Below are 17,498 nucleotides of genomic sequence, written 5' to 3' on the forward strand. Positions count from 1 at the left end.
TTGCACTAAAAGGTTGAAAATGATGGTATTTAGGTAATTTTCTTTCACAAGTCAATACTTTATAGTCTATACTCTATGGGAGAATATCCAGGGGCATGTCATGGATTAGAACAATTAGAGGGGCCTGTCAAATATCAGCATAACAAGGAGGATATATCTAAATATATAAATATGAACAGACGACCACAGGCCACATTAACATAAAGTCACTCCGTTACCGTTATTTTAACTGTTAGAGAAGCAACTGGACCTTCGAAACGTGTAACCGTTGAAATCATTGTCATATAGTCAACGTTCACTCAAAGATGACGTCATGGTTCACGTGCGAGTCCAGCTTTCCACGTACTTTAAAAAGCTGAGGGTTCTGCCGCTGTGGGCAAAGCCAAAAACACCTCCCAACATTCAAGTCCCATGTACGAATACGGCGATCCATTTGTCCCCGATTTCATCGGCCCAAACGAGTTCGACTCAGCTGGGGAAGCTCTCGCGGCGCTGAAATCAGAGATTGGTGAGAGCAGCAGCAACGGTAGCAGCAGTTATGGATCTCCAAGTTGTTACGTCCCAGGGCCGAGTTTAATTCAGAGGAGCACGAGTTATAACTCGCTTTACGTAAACGAGTTTAATCATCCCAATTTTCCGTATCTCCATGAATCCGGTCTCAAGATTTTTGAGTTGGGGACCATCAACCCGATGAGACGGGCCGTTAGCGTTTCTGAGTTACAGGTGCTAACTGCCGAAACAATTTCTTGGGTTATTTCTTCATACTTTATTTCTGGGTGTTGGGTAGCTATCCAACTTCATGCGTTCTTCGTATGCCACATGTCACCCTATTGACTTACAAATAACCGCAATTTTAAGACTAAGTCTAGTCTTACTAACTTAGTAAGATTTCAAATCTTGTTAAGGGTTGTTGAGCTCATCTTATGGCACCCAAAAACATAATCAGATGCCATAAGGAGTAGACTCAACTTGACCAAGTTTCGAGTGAGGGTGCTGATTTCTTAATTAGAAAGTCTTCACTCGGCTGATGTGGCATGGACATGGAATCTTAGATCTTTTTCCTCGGGATAAGTAACTGCACACATTTATGGGAATGTTCCGCTGTGTGTCACGAGGAAAAAAGATCTATGGTTCGGTATCTGTGCCACGCCAGTTAAGCATTTACGGAGTGAAGACTTTCTACTTAGAAAATCATTATTCTTTGAGTAAACAAGACAATTTTTATAGAATCGTGCTGAAGTGACCTCAAGTTAGAACCTCATATCGCACTTCTTGACATGAAAGTGTATATGAAAAGCATCCATGGTTCTCAAACACTTTCACATCAAGAAGTGCGGTATGAGGTTCCAGCCCCTGATGTCATTATAACTAGCATTATTCATTTTTATTTTTTGACTCTAAAAGTCATAGTCGAATTGTACCCGATTTATCATAGATCTCTTTTTTGGGGATACACAAGGAAAAAAGTCTAAGGTTCTATGCACTTGCCATGTCAAATGATTACAAATACTCGAGTCATTTTATCATTAGCCTAAAAAATCATCTTGGCAAATATCTCATCCCATGTTTATTTATTTATTTTGAATGATAAAAATTTTTTTATATTATTATTAGACAATTAATTTGGTGCAAGATGGTCGTGGATTGAAGGACCAATCATTGTTACGTGAGAAGTGTAACATTTACGGCACGATTAGAGTCGGCCATTATAGTGCAGAAGAACGAAAAGAAAGAATCGAGAGATATAGAAGCAAGAGAAAGCGGAGGAATTTCAATAAGAAGATCATGGTAGGGACAAATTACTCATATTTTGATTTTGATTTTGATTTTTTACATGTAATTTACATATAACTTGTGTTGATGATGCAGTATGAATGTAGGAAGAAATTGGCTGATAGTCGAACCCGAATTAGAGGAAGGTTTGTGAGGAATGAAGAAATAAATGAGAGATCTCAACAAGCTCAATGGATGAGGCAGATGGGTGAAGATGATGACGATGATGCTTGGATCAATTTACTTGATGCCTTCTCTCTATCAATCTCCTCTGTTAACCCCACCCAATAACAAATGATTAAATATGATAATTTATATGACCACACCAAAATATTCTATATTTAATGCCAAACAAGAATAAAGACGCACCAAAAGAAAAAATATTAAAATGTAGGGCATAGCTGCAATTCCATCATGAGAGCAACCAATCTTCAATTTCTTCTTTGATCGCACTCGAGTTACAAGTGAAAAGCATCTATGGTTCCGTACACACATCCATCTCAGCAATGAATCAATGTGAATTTTAAAGTCACTCCCATATTATTCAAAAGATTGAGAAGAACATATGTCAATGGCGTACGATTAGTAGGTGCATGTGGAGGTAATATATTTGATTTTAATAGGGTCATTCCCTTTGCCCCAGACAAGAATTTTGATTGTTGCGTTGTGTATACTATTCTTGACCCATTTTTCAAAGGTTGGAAGGCTTGTATTTTAGATGTATCGAGGAATAATTGAATTCCTAGACATTTGTCAACGATGGCATGATCTTAATCATTCTTGCTGGGAATTTTATTTTTCTTTTTTCTTTTTTAAATAATTTTCTGAGTATGAAGTGCCCCTCATTTTAAAGAGAAGTCTTTTAATAGGCAGACTCCCAAACATAATTACCATTTGAGTCTTGTTGGACCGACCTCAAGATTGGATCTCATATCGTACATCTTGTCGTGAAAGTGGATATGAACCATAGATGCTTTTTCACGTGTATATGGAGGAAAAGCATTTATGGTTCTCATACACTTTCATGTCAGGGTGTGTGATGCCAAGTCCAATCTTGAGGTCACTTCAGTATTATTCTTATCATTTAGGGAATCTTGAGCCTAGTCCCTCGCCTTAATCTCTAAAAACAAGGTATTCTTTAATCCCCATAAATTGTAATTTATGTTTATCAAGTGCTTTTTAAAATGATAATTTTGCAGATTTAAAATAACTATCTCGTAGGTCTCGCTATTTTTAGCGAGATAGTCACTTTAAACCTGCCAAATAGTCACTTTAAAACCTCCAAATTCATTACTATTCACATTTTGGTAATTAAAATGAACTAAATTCATCAAATTCAAGTCATGAAATGATAATTCACCCCTGGAAATTTTCAAATGTATGAACTCACTTATAAGAATATTTTAGCTTGTTGTAAGGGTAATGATTTTCTTTAGATGATCTCTTCTCATTTTATGGAAATGATGAGATCCTTAAACTTGTGTAGGAACTAATTCGGAAAGATCCCAAAAATAATTTCTTATTTCTCTTGATCTTTATTTGATGATCTCTATGGTGCATGCGGTTACCATATACAATAGTTTCATTAACATCATCATCACTATTATCATAATCACCATTACCGTGATCATTATAACCATCAACATCATCTTAATTAACTTTGAGTAAAAATTCAAAGATTTTTAGATTATTTTTTAATTAATCTTATACTAGAATGTGGCAAGTGCAAACTAACAAGTATCTAAAATTAATTTAGAATAGCACTGAAGTGACCTCAAAGATTTATCTCATTTTACACTTTCCTTATGTGGAGGTGTGTACGAACTATAAATGTTTCTCATCGAGATACAATGAAAAGCATCTATGGTTTTGTGCACTCTTGCCATGAAAGTGCCAAATAAGATCAATCGTGAGGCCACTTCAACACAACTCATTAATTAAAGGTGATTTTGAAGATTAATGGATGAATAATGCTAAAGTGAGCTTAGGATTAGACTTCACATCATACACTCTCACATCAAGATGTGCAATATAAGGTCCCATCTCGAGATCATTGTGGCACAACTCCTAACGGACATCTTTATCATTTTGAAAGGGTAGGGATCCAGTTAGGTGTCCCATCCCTAACCAAGGTCAAGTAGCGTTCCATTTTATAGCAAATGCCATTTTTTGGGACTCACTAACCATATGGATATGTGATCCATCTCTTGGTGAACCTACGTGCCAAAAAATCATAGTGTTTGATAATTTATCTACTAAATCGAATCTCTTGAAAAAAAAAAATGAAATCCAACGGTTAGAGGTCATTCTTAAAAATAATGCTATTAACAATGGATGCACATCACCAGTCACCAAAGGATGGACCACATATCCATTTCGTTAGTGGGTCACCAAAAATGCCACATGGCATAAAATGGGGTGCCACCTGACCTAAGTTAGGAACGAGACACTTGATTCGATTCTTATTCATTTTGAAAACTAAACAATGTGATTTCAGGGAGGTGTAGTTGCAATTTTCTAGTCTTTTACCAAAAGGACTTTGATTATATTAAGGACATGTTTGATTGCTAGAAAATTATTCATCGGGCCTTTATTAATAATGGCTTTTTATAAACACTTTTCTGTTACTTTTCAAAACTAATTTTCAAGTCAAAAACACTATAATTCATTATTCATTGGATAGGAATCACCAATGAATTTTTTTATTTATTTATCTCATTCTAATAATAATTAATAATTCAAGCAAATGATGAACCAACAAATCCTTTTCCATTTGTTTGAGTACACCATGAAAAATCTGTTTAAACTCTTTAATTTATTCAAATTGTTATAATTTTTTTCTTTTTAGATTTTTTTTTATTAAGTCTAACTTTACTTAGTAAGATTTCAAATCTTACAATGTCACCTTTTGGCATCAAAAACATGATCCAGGGATGAAGACAATAAAAAATTTGAACTTTATTTTTAGGGTAAAAAAGCTTTAAAAAGTTTATATTTAGCCATTAAATCTTAATTTTAAATATGAGAGTGTTTTGGTGGGAGTTCAATAGCCATCCATTTTCAAAAATCTTGGATCAAGACAAAAAAATGAAATAATTGATTTTTTTTTTTTTTTTGTTATGAGTTTTTTCATGAAATCTAGAGGGTTTTGGTGTTGGATTACCAATTTGATAATCCATTTGAGCTCAATGATCCTCAGTAATATTTGTAAAATTACCATATTAGTAAGAAAATTATTTCTTTTTAATTAACTTAGAAGATGGTATGCCATACGATTCTATGAGCATGTTTCAAAAGGATTTATTTATAATTTAAAAACTTACAAAAAATATATATATATATATATATATATATATATATATATATAAGATAATAAAAAAAAGATATTTATTAGTTTTGATAACTAGCCATGTGAATATAGGGTTATTTGTTACAATTTTATTGGTTTTGACCAAAATAATCTTGCTTTTATCAAGTTTAGACCTAAAGAAAAAAGGGCATTTAAGAGATTCGAATTAGATGCACAGATCATTTTCTCATATTGGAGGAGTGATAAAAGTGAAAATTTGGGTCACTTTTGGAATCCAAATAAAATATAAGATTTGTGTAAAACCCTTCTCTCCTTCTTTACCTCCTCTCCTCTCTCTCTCTCTCTCTATAGTTCTCTTTAATGGCGGACTTCCCTCCAAACTTAGATGATGGTGGTGGTTTTCACCATGTTTACGTTGCTGGGCGTGGAAGTTTTGTTGTCGGACCGAGGCCGGTTTATTAGTTTCCTCTGGTTAAACCGGTTCATACTCAGGTAAAGTTAAACAAGAAAACCGAAACGGTTTTGTTTGATTTCTATTTTTGGGTTGTTTTATTTAGAACTTTCCCTTTTCAGCTGTAATGGAGAAATGGGTTTCTTTTTTTCGCTTTGTTGTTTGCAGGTTGAGAGCTTTGTACAACCAAGATTTATGGTTCTGCAGAGGCCGCAAAACCAGGGTCAAAACCGCTTTTTTCCTTTTTATTTAAATGGATCTTACAAAGGTGGTTTTGTGAAGGAATCTGGAGGGACAGGGGTTTTCTTCCCTAGCGTTAGAGCTCCAACTGATGTTAGAAAGAAATAGAGTAATTTAAAGTGAACCTTGAAATATTTCCTTTTTCTTTAATACATTTTGATTTGTCTTATAAGACTGTTTTTGTTTAGTTTAGACATGTTTGAGCTATAAAGAAATTTGGGGATTTCTAGTCATCAAAGTATCTGTATCAAAATAATCCCATTTAGAATAGCAATCCGTGTTCCATGATTCCATAACTTGCATTAGTAACCTTTGGTTTTATTTTCCCAATTTTAGTTCATGTTTTATTATTTAAGAATTATTTTACTTGATTTTTTTAAATTGTTAAGATTGATTAATTTATTTTATGGGGTTATTTTTTCAATATTAAGTTCCTATTTTATTATTTATGAGCTATTTTGTTTAATATTTGTAATTATTAAGATGATTAAATATATATTTTTGTTCATATTTTATTATTTATGAACTATTTTATTGAATTTTTGAAGTTATTAAGATTGTTAAATGAACATAATGGGTTTTTATTTGGTTTTGTTTAAAGTTCTTATTTTATTATTATGAGCTATTTTATTCAATTTGTGAAATTGTTAAGGTAAGTTTTGAGGATCAAGTTTGTAAAAACATTTTTTTAAGAAGTTTTTTGGCAACCCATGGAACCAAACCGAATTAAGGTCGGTTTGGTTTGGTTCAGTTCTGGTTCCCATATAATGGAACCGACCTTGGTCGGTTCGGTTCTGATTTGGCCCTAAACTGAACCAACCTGAACAAAGTAGCACCCGTAATTCTACTCTACCTTCTTATCTCGTTAGACCATAGTAAAGAAGAATAGACTGAGGTCAAGGGACAAGTCCCAATTACGGTGGCACAAAATCCTGAATAAAACTCCTCCAAAATTTTCTTTGTTGCAGATACGTTGGCACGAAATCCTAAACAAATTTACTCTAAATTTTTTGTTGTTGTAGATTCGATATTTCAAAATAGAAATACCCTAATTTTCCAACTCGCCAACTTTCACTTTCTTCTAAAAAGAGGGGTCCTAGGGTGAAAGTTGAGAACTCTCTATCGCGAAGATCGCAGATTGACAAAGACAAAGTCCTCTCGCCCTTCAAGCTCCTTCATCGTCATCATCATGAAACCCATTTCAACCTGTAAGCTCTCTCTATGTTATTTCTCTCTCTCAGTTGGTTCGATATTCATAAAAAACCCTAGCAATTAACTTGCATCAACTTCTCTTCTTGTCCGCCGTTAATGGGCATTAAAACTCTTACAAATAATACAAGTCTAGTCGTTTATGGTGACACCTTAGAATCATAGAGAATCACTAAAGTCCATACTTGCCAGCCCTCTCTAGTTGAATTGAATTTCTATGTTTCAATTTTCGTATTATTCGCCTTACTTTACCATGCTTTACCTGATCTATTTGGTGGGTTTAGGGTTAGGGTTTATGTATTTGTAGGTGAATTGGGTTCTAGCTTGTGTGATTGTGGTGGTTGAATCGAGTTGCTTGAATCGCATTTACGTATTTGCATTTGAATTGGATTTTTATTAATCAAGTCAACCCATACCAACACCCACTTACCCATAAAAATAGTGTTTCTCATCACTATGCTCGTCCAACTTGTAGCGAATCAATTTAGGAATTTTTGGGAATCAATGATTACGATTGAGGAATTTTTAGGTTACATGTCTTGTACTGAGGGTTTGATTCATTTTCAATATTCGCAACATGTTTATTCTGTAATATAAATGCTTACTAATTGTATTTTATGTAACAATGATTTGTTCTAATAAACCAGGAGTCATGCATGGTTGGTTGACAATGAGAGCATTTAAGTGTTAAATGCTTGAAGCTTTTGAAATTCAAAGGCTTTCTAGGGAACAAGTTGCTTGAAATAGACAATTGGATATGTGCACAAATAGTTTTAATTTGTGCTGCTAATATAATTACTTTACTTCCTTCAATTTGAATATTCAATCATGGTTCTAGGCAATGGTTGCTTGTTATCAATGTGTCTGGTTTTTTTTTTAAAGTATATTGAGTTTCTGAACTTTGTATATATAAGGATGATTCATAAGTAAGAGAATTTTCAATACATATACGATCACTATTTGCTCCACTTTTGGTGTTTTCAAGTACAATAACAGGGCACTTATTGTGTTTTTTGGGTTTTGTTTGAATCATAATGATGCAGTGCATTCATGTGGTCTTATTTATCTAAAGTACTCATTCATCCCAATTTCTACTTACAGTAGGAAATATTTCTTTTTTGTTTCTTGACATTTTGGATTCTCTACTAATTAGTGTGTTACTAGTAAAAGTTGACGTGTCAATAGTAGCTTTTTTAATATATTTACTTTGCAATTTTATTATGTTGGCAAATCAAACATTGAAATTGGAGTTTTTTACAACACTCATAAGCAACCAAACACTGAAGTTGAAATTTTTGATAACTCTCATGTGCAACCAAACACTGAAGTTATAATTGACTCTCACTCCCAACTTTCAAGAGTTTAACTTTTGAGAGTTCCACTTTCGAAAGTCCAACTCTCATGGTGAACTAACGGTTATCAAACACACCATCAATCTTTCGCTACTTAACTCAAAAAGCAGAGATTCGGAAGCTTTCGACAATTCTTTTGGGGTTTTTCTTTCCAAACCCTAAGTTTTATGCAGGTAATGAGCTACTTAACATTTACTCATTCGATTTTGGTTTCTTATTAGTGCTAATCTCTGTGGATTTGAGCAAAGTATCTGTTTTAATCTTTGATTACTTTTATTGCAATCGTTAAGAAGAGATTCGATTGCTTTCGTTTTGATTTTTTGAAGTTTAGATTTCTATAATATTTGATGGAATCGCGTTTTTAGGGTTTTTGGTGTTGCTTTTCGTCTCTTTACTTTTCTTTTGCTGCTTTAATAAATAAGATTAATCAGAACAAAACTGGAAAATTGAAGAATGGAGGATAAAAAAATTTGAAGAACGGAGAAAATAAAATTCTGATCTAAAATGATAAAATAATAATTATATATTGATAATAAATATATTATAAAGCAGGTATTTCCTCTCTCTCTCTCATCTTCGACCCTCAGTGAGGAAACCCTTTCTTTTCTATTTTTGGTCAGTAAAACCCTTGATAAGGTTGAAGTAGATAGATCATTAAGGTTGGAGATCTGGTTTTAAAGACAAGCTCAAGGGTTGAAGTTTGAAGGTGATTGGTGTTGGGGAAAAAAGGAGGGTTTTTCTTACAGGTTGAAGATGATGGCATTTACATTTAGGTCATCTTTTTTTAGTTTATGTTAGTAGATTTAAATCTTCTTTGTAAAAACCCTTTGATTTTCTACACAATCTAATCTTTTATTAGTTGATTAGTTTGAAGGTTGAATAGGTTTTAATGGTGAAAGTTGAAGATGAATGCTTTTGAGAAAAAAACATTATATTGCTTTTGTTTCGATTTTTTGAAGTTCAAAATTCTATAGTAATTGATGGAATTGTGTTTCTAGGGTTTCTGATGTTGCTTCTTGTCTCTTTACTTTTCTTTGGCTGTTTTAATAAACATGATTAAACAGAAAACAAAAATTGGAAACTTAAGAACAGAAAACATAAAAATATGTAAAATTTTGTAATTTTAGTTTTTCTGATGAGTAAAATTATTTTGAACTTGGATTGTGCATCTTGAGAAAACTTTTGGATTCGAACTTAAAATTCTTGTACAGAAAGTGTTCTCTAGACTGGTCCTCTAGAAGCCTGGAAGAATGGAGGTGTTGCATTGTTGGAGCTGAGTTGCAGATGGAGGTGTCACATCAGCCCTCCAAATAGTAAGAGATGAGGTGGCTGCTCAGAGAAGAGTTTTAGATTGCCATTCCAGAAATCCTTAATGGGTTATTGTCTTATTTGTCTAGATAAAACATTTATCAAACTAACTGGATTCTGCCATCCAGTGTATATGACTGTTGCATATGGCAATTACAATTATAAACAGATTGGATTGATGGTCTTGCATGTGTGGAAAGAGACTTAGATATGTAATGTGTGAAAGAAAGACACTTAGAAATGTGTGCGTGTCTATAGAAACAGTTTTTTGTGTGCTTGTGTTGGTTAAAGCCTTTGTATTCTGTGATAAAAAACCAATAAATCAATATAAGAATGAACAAGAACCTCGATCATTTGGTCTGTATCCATGTTTCAAACCTATTACTTGGCCTTGTATAAGAAAGATGCTTAGATACGTAACCGCCAATTCTACCTGTGCAGGACATAGATAAGCATCTCACAAGATCTCTCAACTAGTTTGTTCCCAATAGCATCCATGGCACCATCTACAACTCCTGGTTCTTCCTCTCCACCTTCAATCTCCAAAGATGGTGAAAGCAGTCTTCAGCCTTTCTTTGTTCTTCACAAGGCATTGCCTCGAAAATCAGATGTGAAACCTTCAAGATCCAAAACAATCAGAAAGATAGATTTATCTCCAGCATCACCTAAATCTGCCCGAATATCCAAGGACATCGAGCGAGTTGAAGAAAACATTGATCATCACTATGAACAGTTGCGAATTGAAGCTTTTGATCTTGTCTGGTCAAAAATCGAGATAACTATCAATGAAGTTTTGAGGGACATTAACATCAATGTATTCAATGAGATACATGAATGGGTGCGCAAATCCTTTTCTGCTATTAGATCAACTGGTACACCTAGCTTTCTTGAAGTAAATTGCTCATACCCTCTTGTAACTGATATCACTTGCAAGCAGATTTTTACGGGTCTGGTGTTCACCAAAAATGTAGAGTTTGTCGATGATTTGCTTACATTCAAAGAGCTTGGCTTGCATTTGAAGTCTCATGGATGCCATGTGGTTAATCTTTCATCACTTGACTTTTCAGCCAAGAATGGGATTGGTGGTTGTCTTAATAGTCTATTACGACAACTAGTTATGGTTAGCCTGGATGCAGCAGATATATCTATCCTAGCATCATGGTATAGTGAACCAGAAAACTATGATAATCCTTTGGTTGTGATCATCGAAGATATGGAGCGATGCTGTGGATCCGTCTTTTCTGAGTTCATTTTGATGTTGAGGGAGTGGGTTGTTAAGATTCCAATCATCTTAGTAATGGGAGTTGCAACAACTATTGATGCTCCAAGAAATGTGCTTCCGTCCAATGCTCTTCAATGCTTGCACCTTTGTAAGTTCACTTTGGGATCTCCATCTGAGAGATTGGATTCTATCATTGTTGCCATTCTTCTAAAACCTTGTGCAGGATTTGGTATTAGCTACAAGGTGGCGGTTTTCTTGAGAAACTACTTTATAAGACAGGATGGAACTGTCACATCTTTCATTAGGGCTTTAAAGATTGCATGTGCTAAGCATTTCTTAATGGAGCCTCTAAGTTTCTTATGCAAAGGCTTACTTGAAGAAGATAGTAAGAGTTTCTGGGTTGAAAAATGTACATTGTTTCCTGAAACAATGCTCAAGTATGCTTTTGATCTTCCATCTTGTGAAAGTAGGGATAAAACTACTATAACTGGTGAGAGTTTGGTGCTTGGTTTATCTGAAATAAAGGAATTGAGGAAGGACTGGAGTTCTGTGTTCTTGTGCTTATACGAAGCATCAAAGTTTCATAAAATGCAACTATTTGACATTTTTTGTGAAGCACTTGATCCATCTTTATGCAACTCAAGGGCTTCTTCTAAACATCACTTGGGAGTAGGGAAACATCTGGCAAAACCTTACTCAGCAGATCGCAAGGGAGGTCTCATTTGTCAGGTTGTACGAAAGCTAAGTGATCTTTCAACGGCATCACTGCGTCAATTGCTTCAGTTTTGGAGAAAACATACCAAAGAAATTGCTGAGATCCATAGTGAAGTGAATGAGTTGCACTCCATTTTGAAATGTGAGGTTGAAAACAATGGTTTAAGGGGTGATGGGACAGGCACACCCAAGAAACCCATATCTCGAGGCCGGTTGAATATCGAAAAGGACACAAGAACAGTGAATGTGAAAGTGGCTATGTTGTTGGAACGTATGGTTAGGGATTATATAAAGCCCATCGAATGTGCACCCTTCCATGAAATTTTCTGTTTCAAGCATGTTGATGTACTACAAGCTGCTTTAATTGGAGATCCAAGGAGAACGATTCAAGTTGATCTTCTCAAGTCTCACAACTATCTCCGTTGTGGTTGTTGTACCAAGAGTGGAAACATCTTACCATCGATGCATGATACCTCTATTATGTATACATTAGCTCAAGAACATGGTGATCTAATCAACCTCCACGATTGGTTTGAATCTTTTAAATCAGTCCTCCGTCCAAGTATTAAAGGCAAACGCAAGATTCAGTCACCATCATCTAAAAAAAGAAAAGATACAAGCGAGTCTGAAGACGTAAATGAAGCTTCAGTTCAAGCACGGTTCTGTAAGGCAGTTACTGAGCTCCAGATTACGGGGCTTCTTCGTATGCCAAGTAAGAGGCGTCCTGATTATGTTCAAAGAGTTGCCTTTGGACTGTAACTAGTGGAGTCTTCCTAGAGGAGCAAACAATTGGAATGGCAAGCACTGAGATGCTGTGGGATATTGTGTTTAATTATACTCCAAAACGTGTCAGATTGAAATCCAGGATGTGTAAATGGCATTTGTCAATTTTAAGAAAGACAATCCAAAGAAATACTTTCAAGAGTTTGGCAAGTCATGCATTTCTTTCTATGCTAGTTGATTATATGTTTTTGTGTGCTTTTAACATATATACAATGTTTAAAGATATATATCTTAAGCAGCATCGATGGAAGAAAATGTTCTTTGTTCATTATTTTTTTGTAAAAAAAAAAGAGGGGTTGGGATACGTATTTTGATTAGCCTTGTTTCTTGATGCATACCAGCCTTCTGAAGAAAGGGGCACAAGGTCTCATTGAGATTAACTAGTGATGATAGTTTGTGTATGGGTCTTAAATGTGTTTCTAAATCCTGTGAGCTTGACAAGCAGTGGAAGCTTGGGTGGCTGCTTCTTGTTGTTAAAGATGAATTAAAATAAATTACTCAAGAGAGATTCTATTGCCACACCAACTTTTGCTAACAGCACCCCAATTCATATGTAAATCACCATAGGAATAACACATATTTGGGTGCTGTTAGTAAAAGTTGGCGTGGCTGCAGAAGCTCTTCAATTAATTATATGGATGAGTATGAGAGAGATAAGAAGAGAAATGTTTTGGATAACTTTGTATATAGCAATTACTACACGATGCTTACATGAAGAAAGGATACTTTTGTTTTACTTGAATTTTAATAATGCAGCCACTCAAAAACTGTTTAAAACCCAATATTTCTTTATTCATGTTAGAGTGTTGTTAGTTTTACTTGAATTTTAAGCTTTTCTTTAACAATATGTGTTTTTCCATCAGAACTAGAGCCAACTCTTGTGCACATCTATGTCAAGATGATGATGATGATGATACAAAATCAAAAATCATAAAACCGAAGTAAGAGCCATTGCAGTATTGGCATTCAAATGAAATGGGCTTTACTTTTTTAACATTTTATAAAGTCAAGGTTTAAGGTTTTTCATATTGGTTACCCAATAACATGACGAAATATGATATAGATAGTAAATTTTTACAAGCATTTGAGATATTGGGGGAAAACAAGATCACCGAGAGTGGAGGATTGAAATCTGAGTAATGTTGGGGTGACATTGGGATTTACTTTGATTCTCACATTTATGATGTCGAGGTGTGTAGATGCTTTTACTCATATCTCGAGAAAACGCATCTATGGCTATCACATCAATGCAGTGAAAAAAATGTCCCCCAAGATTTTTCTTACAATCCTCCTTCCACTCCTCAATACATGCCACGTAAGCCACAATTCAAGGAAATTTTGGAAAGGAGATCAAAACATACTACTTGTATCAATGTGGAGGACTATTTGCATTGTAAATCTTGCTTGTTCATGAAAGATACTGAGTGACATGGATACAATGCAGAAACCCTATGGTGATTATAGAGAAGTCATATGCAGTCAACATGCCTGCACCATTCATAGCCTCCTACTCATCTCGAGGACCAAACATACTAAGCAAGAACATCCTCAACGTAAGTTCTCTCTCTCTCTCTCTCTATTTCAATTTTTATTATTGGTTGAGTTGACTTATTGATTCCATCCATCAGATTTGAGGTGAATCGTCTTTTAAACTCAATGGAATCAACTTGTCAAATCATCTAGTCAATGTGCTCGATTGATCTCAAAGATGTACCTTGCCTAGTTAGAAACTTGACTATATAATATTATTGTCAATTTAAGATGGATTTTTAATGCAAAAAATGTATAAAAAAATCCATAATATAGATAGCTTTTTAATTTTAATTTTCTGTTTTTCATGGTTCTCTAATTTCTAATGTTTTAATAATTAAAACATTCCCATTATTTGAGTTCTACACACTTTTTTAATTAATAAGTTTTCAATCTTATTAAACCTAAGAGCCTCAAAGTAAGCACAAGATTAGAGAGTTGATTGTTAATTTCAATTATTAGCAGCGCCTGGGGTGGATATAGTAGCCGCTTGGACTGGACTAGGATCCATAACTGAGGCAAATGGTGATGATCGATATTCAGATTATAACGTAATATCAGGAACATCCATGGCTTGCCTTCATGGCTCTGTGGCCGTTGCCTACGTCAAGACCTTCCATCCTAATTGGTCCCCAGCTGCAATCAAGTCTGCCATCATGATCACTGGTGAATCTCTAACTCATACACTACTAAATTACTCACATTTTAGGTTTGAGTCATGCTGAAGTGACCTCAAGATTGTATCACATATCACATTTTCCTGATGTGGAAGTATGTAGGTTACATATTTCCAGTTCGAGAAAGTGTGATATAAGGTACAATCTTGAGGTCGCTTCAGCATTAGTCTTAATGGGGTTCACGAGAAGAAATCATTCAAGGTGGTGGTTAAGGGTAAGCCACTTGACACGATCCCATTTACAAAGGCCTCACTTGTATGGAGTGACTCGATACACACCGTTACTAGCCCTATCATCATTTATGATACAATATATCAATGGCCATCACCTTTATTTGAGTAAATTCATGTTTGGATGCTTGATAAGTCTAGTTAGGACTAAGACTTTTTCCATTTTTATTTATTTGTTTTCTTTGGTTTTTTAGGGTATGATGCTTGAGTAGGCATGCCAAATGGGATGGAAAATACATTTTTCATGTAATTGTAATTTCTTTTTTTAATGTTTCACAGTTCATATCTACATCTAACTCTCTCTCTCTCTCTTTCTCTCTCATTTTAATTTCTGATGGTAGTTGCTGAAATCATGGTCCCTCAAGTACACATAAAATATGGTAATATCATATGGTACAAAGTAACCATTGTAAATGGTAACCACCTAAACCATAGTGATTATCAAATAAAGTTGAAGAGAAATAAAAATTTATTTCTAAGACCTTTCCAAATAAGTTCCTATACAACATTGAAGAACATTACCCATGCAACAAGCTCAAATATCCTCTCAAGTGACTTCATATCTGAAATTTTAGCCTGCATGTAAATCACAATTTTCACCCAAAAAAATATCCCTCCAAGCACCTCAGATAACAAGAAGATGACTGAATTAACTTATGGAAACCCAGATTTTTATTGAAGGAGATTCTTACCCAGCATTTAATTTATTCCTTAAAGGCCGAGTAAATTATAGGGTATTTTAGAAACACCCCCCTGCTAAATTGGTGATATAAGATTCACCCCCTTGCAAAAGACAAGAGTAGGTTACCCACTTGACTGTAAATCAAGATTGCTTTTTCTTGATGATTTAACAGTCAAATTTCGAAAAAAAATTTCTTCTATAAATCATTGGAAAAAAAAAAGTATAAATGTTTGAAATTAAGAGAATATTTTTCTTCAGTCGTTATTCTTGATCAAAGATCATCTGAAATAATTGCAATCACTATTGAAAAATCTAAGTGAAGAAGATGAGAAAAGGGTAGTTTGGATATTTCAAAGACATTATAACGTGAGATGAGATCAAAGGACTATTACGAAAAAAAAAATTTATTAAATGGATTACTAAGAAATCGCTCAAAACTTAGGAGTTATTTAGAAAAAATTCCCTCCACCAAGGTCCGTTCAGTAATTTTTCCTATAACCTATATACTTCATAGCATATTATCAAATTGGGTCCTTATCGGATTGGGACACGAATGATCTAAATCCAATCCAATAGCATTTAGTCTGGATCAATGTTTTAGATTCTGTTATATCGGATTGGATTTTGATCAATCATGTCCTAACCCGATAAGAACCCAATTTGATAATGTGCTAGAAAGTACTTAACTTTGGAGGACGTACTTTAGTATAGAGCCATTGGTTCATCACTTAGGCCTTGACAGCAAATTCGTACTCACCTGATTGGTTGGTGAAGAGAAAATTTAGGAATAAAATAATGATTGAGTGACTTCACGACGCCGATGTCATGCAATATTTGCTGACCATATTAAAACATCATCATGAAAGTTGCATGTTACAACCCTAAAAACATAAAACAGAGCTGCCATTGGCACTCCAATTTCTTAAATTATTTATCACACCCCAATTAAAGAATATACATGAGAGCTGATATTGGCACTCCAATTTTTTTCTTAGTCATGATTTTCTGACGTCCCCTCACATACACTCCCTCCCTCACATATACTCCCTGATGTGGCATGGGTTAGAACCACTGATTTTTCCTTGGGATACACAACTGCACATCCCCATAAATATATGCAGCTATGTATCCCAAGAAAAAAATAGGGTTCTAGTTCATGTCACATCGGGAGGTGTACGGGAGCTGATGTCAAAGGGAGGTGTCAGAAAATCATTACTCTTCTCTGCTTATTCTAAATCATTCACGTATCTTTCTTTTTTTTCAAATTAATTAGTAAAGGTTGGGGTGCCAATAGCGATTCTCGTATATAAAAACCCACTACCTAACCATCTCCAAGCATCATAAGTTAAAGTTTCTTAGGTTGTGATCATGATTTAAATCTCGTTAGAGACCGAGACAACTCATCCGATACATCTCAGAATCGTCCACCAGTGAGATGGATAGACAATGAGATTTAAAATCATAGTTCATTTTTCTCATTGTTGAACAAGATGACTCAAGTGTCGTCCGAGAAAACTAGTTCTCATTCATGGATGAGATGAGATGTCAAAACGAGTTTTAAAATCATGGTTGTGATTGTATTGAGTTATCATCATTTATTTGTAATGGTGGTGGTTTTCTTGATAGCTTTTTATGTGCCAGCTTCATCAGAACCATTCCCCTACTGTTCTTCTGGCCCTGGGCCAGCCATGCCGATGCGTCAAGATCGACACCGTAATACCATTACAGCTACAAGTAATGCCATATTTAAGCGGGGTAGAGTCGACCCCTCCATGTGAATCTTGTACAGCGTTTATATGTAGGGTGCTAAGTCGACTGCCTCCAATTTCCAAACGAATGTGGTGCTCCACGTAAATCTCTCTCATTGGATGCATAGAAATTTTTAAAAAAAAAAAAAAAATCTAATAACTCTGTTTTGTTTTTTTGATGCAAATGGGAACACCACAAAATGGGAGTTGAAGTGGAAAGAGTCTGTTCCACTCTTTCAACAATATCTACTTTTGCTTTCATGGCTGTG

At 34.7% G+C, this 17,498-nt stretch overlaps 2 protein-coding genes across 7 annotated transcripts; both read left to right on the forward strand.

Moving 5' to 3' along the window:
* Positions 1 to 357: 357 nt before the first annotated feature.
* On the forward strand, positions 358 to 2,683 carry LOC147395412 (zinc finger protein CO3-like). The gene is made up of 3 exons (XM_086451189.1): positions 358 to 723; positions 1,615 to 1,788; positions 1,870 to 2,683. The coding sequence occupies exons 1-3, from the start codon at positions 412 to 414 to the stop codon at positions 2,062 to 2,064; spliced, it is 681 nt and encodes a 226-aa protein (XP_086307315.1). The 5' UTR covers positions 358 to 411; the 3' UTR covers positions 2,065 to 2,683.
* Positions 2,684 to 5,356: 2,673 nt separating this feature from the next.
* LOC147395413 (origin of replication complex subunit 3-like) lies at positions 5,357 to 12,630 on the forward strand. 6 transcript variants are annotated; one of them, XM_086450586.1, is made up of 4 exons: positions 5,357 to 5,575; positions 5,703 to 5,883; positions 6,797 to 8,508; positions 10,085 to 12,630. In XM_086450586.1, exon 4 carries the CDS (start codon positions 10,140 to 10,142, stop codon positions 12,336 to 12,338), a length of 2,199 nt encoding a protein of 732 aa, XP_086306712.1. In that variant the 5' UTR covers positions 5,357 to 5,575; positions 5,703 to 5,883; positions 6,797 to 8,508; positions 10,085 to 10,139; the 3' UTR covers positions 12,339 to 12,630. The 6 variants fall into 6 exon arrangements, with proteins under 6 accessions (XP_086306712.1, XP_086306717.1, XP_086306716.1 ...); XM_086450587.1 differs by having other exon boundaries at positions 5,358 to 5,575; positions 6,743 to 6,982; XM_086450585.1 differs by having other exon boundaries at positions 5,358 to 5,575; positions 6,797 to 6,982.
* The last annotated feature ends 4,868 nt before the right edge of the window (positions 12,631 to 17,498 follow it).

Source organism: Akebia trifoliata, chromosome 8 (genome assembly GCF_017979445.1).
Source record: "Akebia trifoliata isolate Shusen 1 chromosome 8, ASM1797944v1, whole genome shotgun sequence".
NCBI lineage: Eukaryota > Viridiplantae > Streptophyta > Magnoliopsida > Ranunculales > Lardizabalaceae > Akebia > Akebia trifoliata.

Excerpts from the sequence above, each read along its gene's own strand:
- LOC147395412 (XM_086451189.1), top strand. The coding sequence starts at position 412 with ATGTACGAATACGGCGATCCATTTGTCCCCGATTTCATCGGCCCAAAC. Across the intron at positions 724-1,614 it reads TTAGCGTTTCTGAGTTACAG|ACAATTAATTTGGTGCAAGA; the intron begins GTGCTAACTGCC and ends TATTATTATTAG. Across the intron at positions 1,789-1,869 it reads ATTTCAATAAGAAGATCATG|TATGAATGTAGGAAGAAATT; the intron begins GTAGGGACAAAT and ends TTGATGATGCAG.
- LOC147395413 (XM_086450586.1), top strand. The coding sequence starts at position 10,140 with ATGGCACCATCTACAACTCCTGGTTCTTCCTCTCCACCTTCAATCTCC.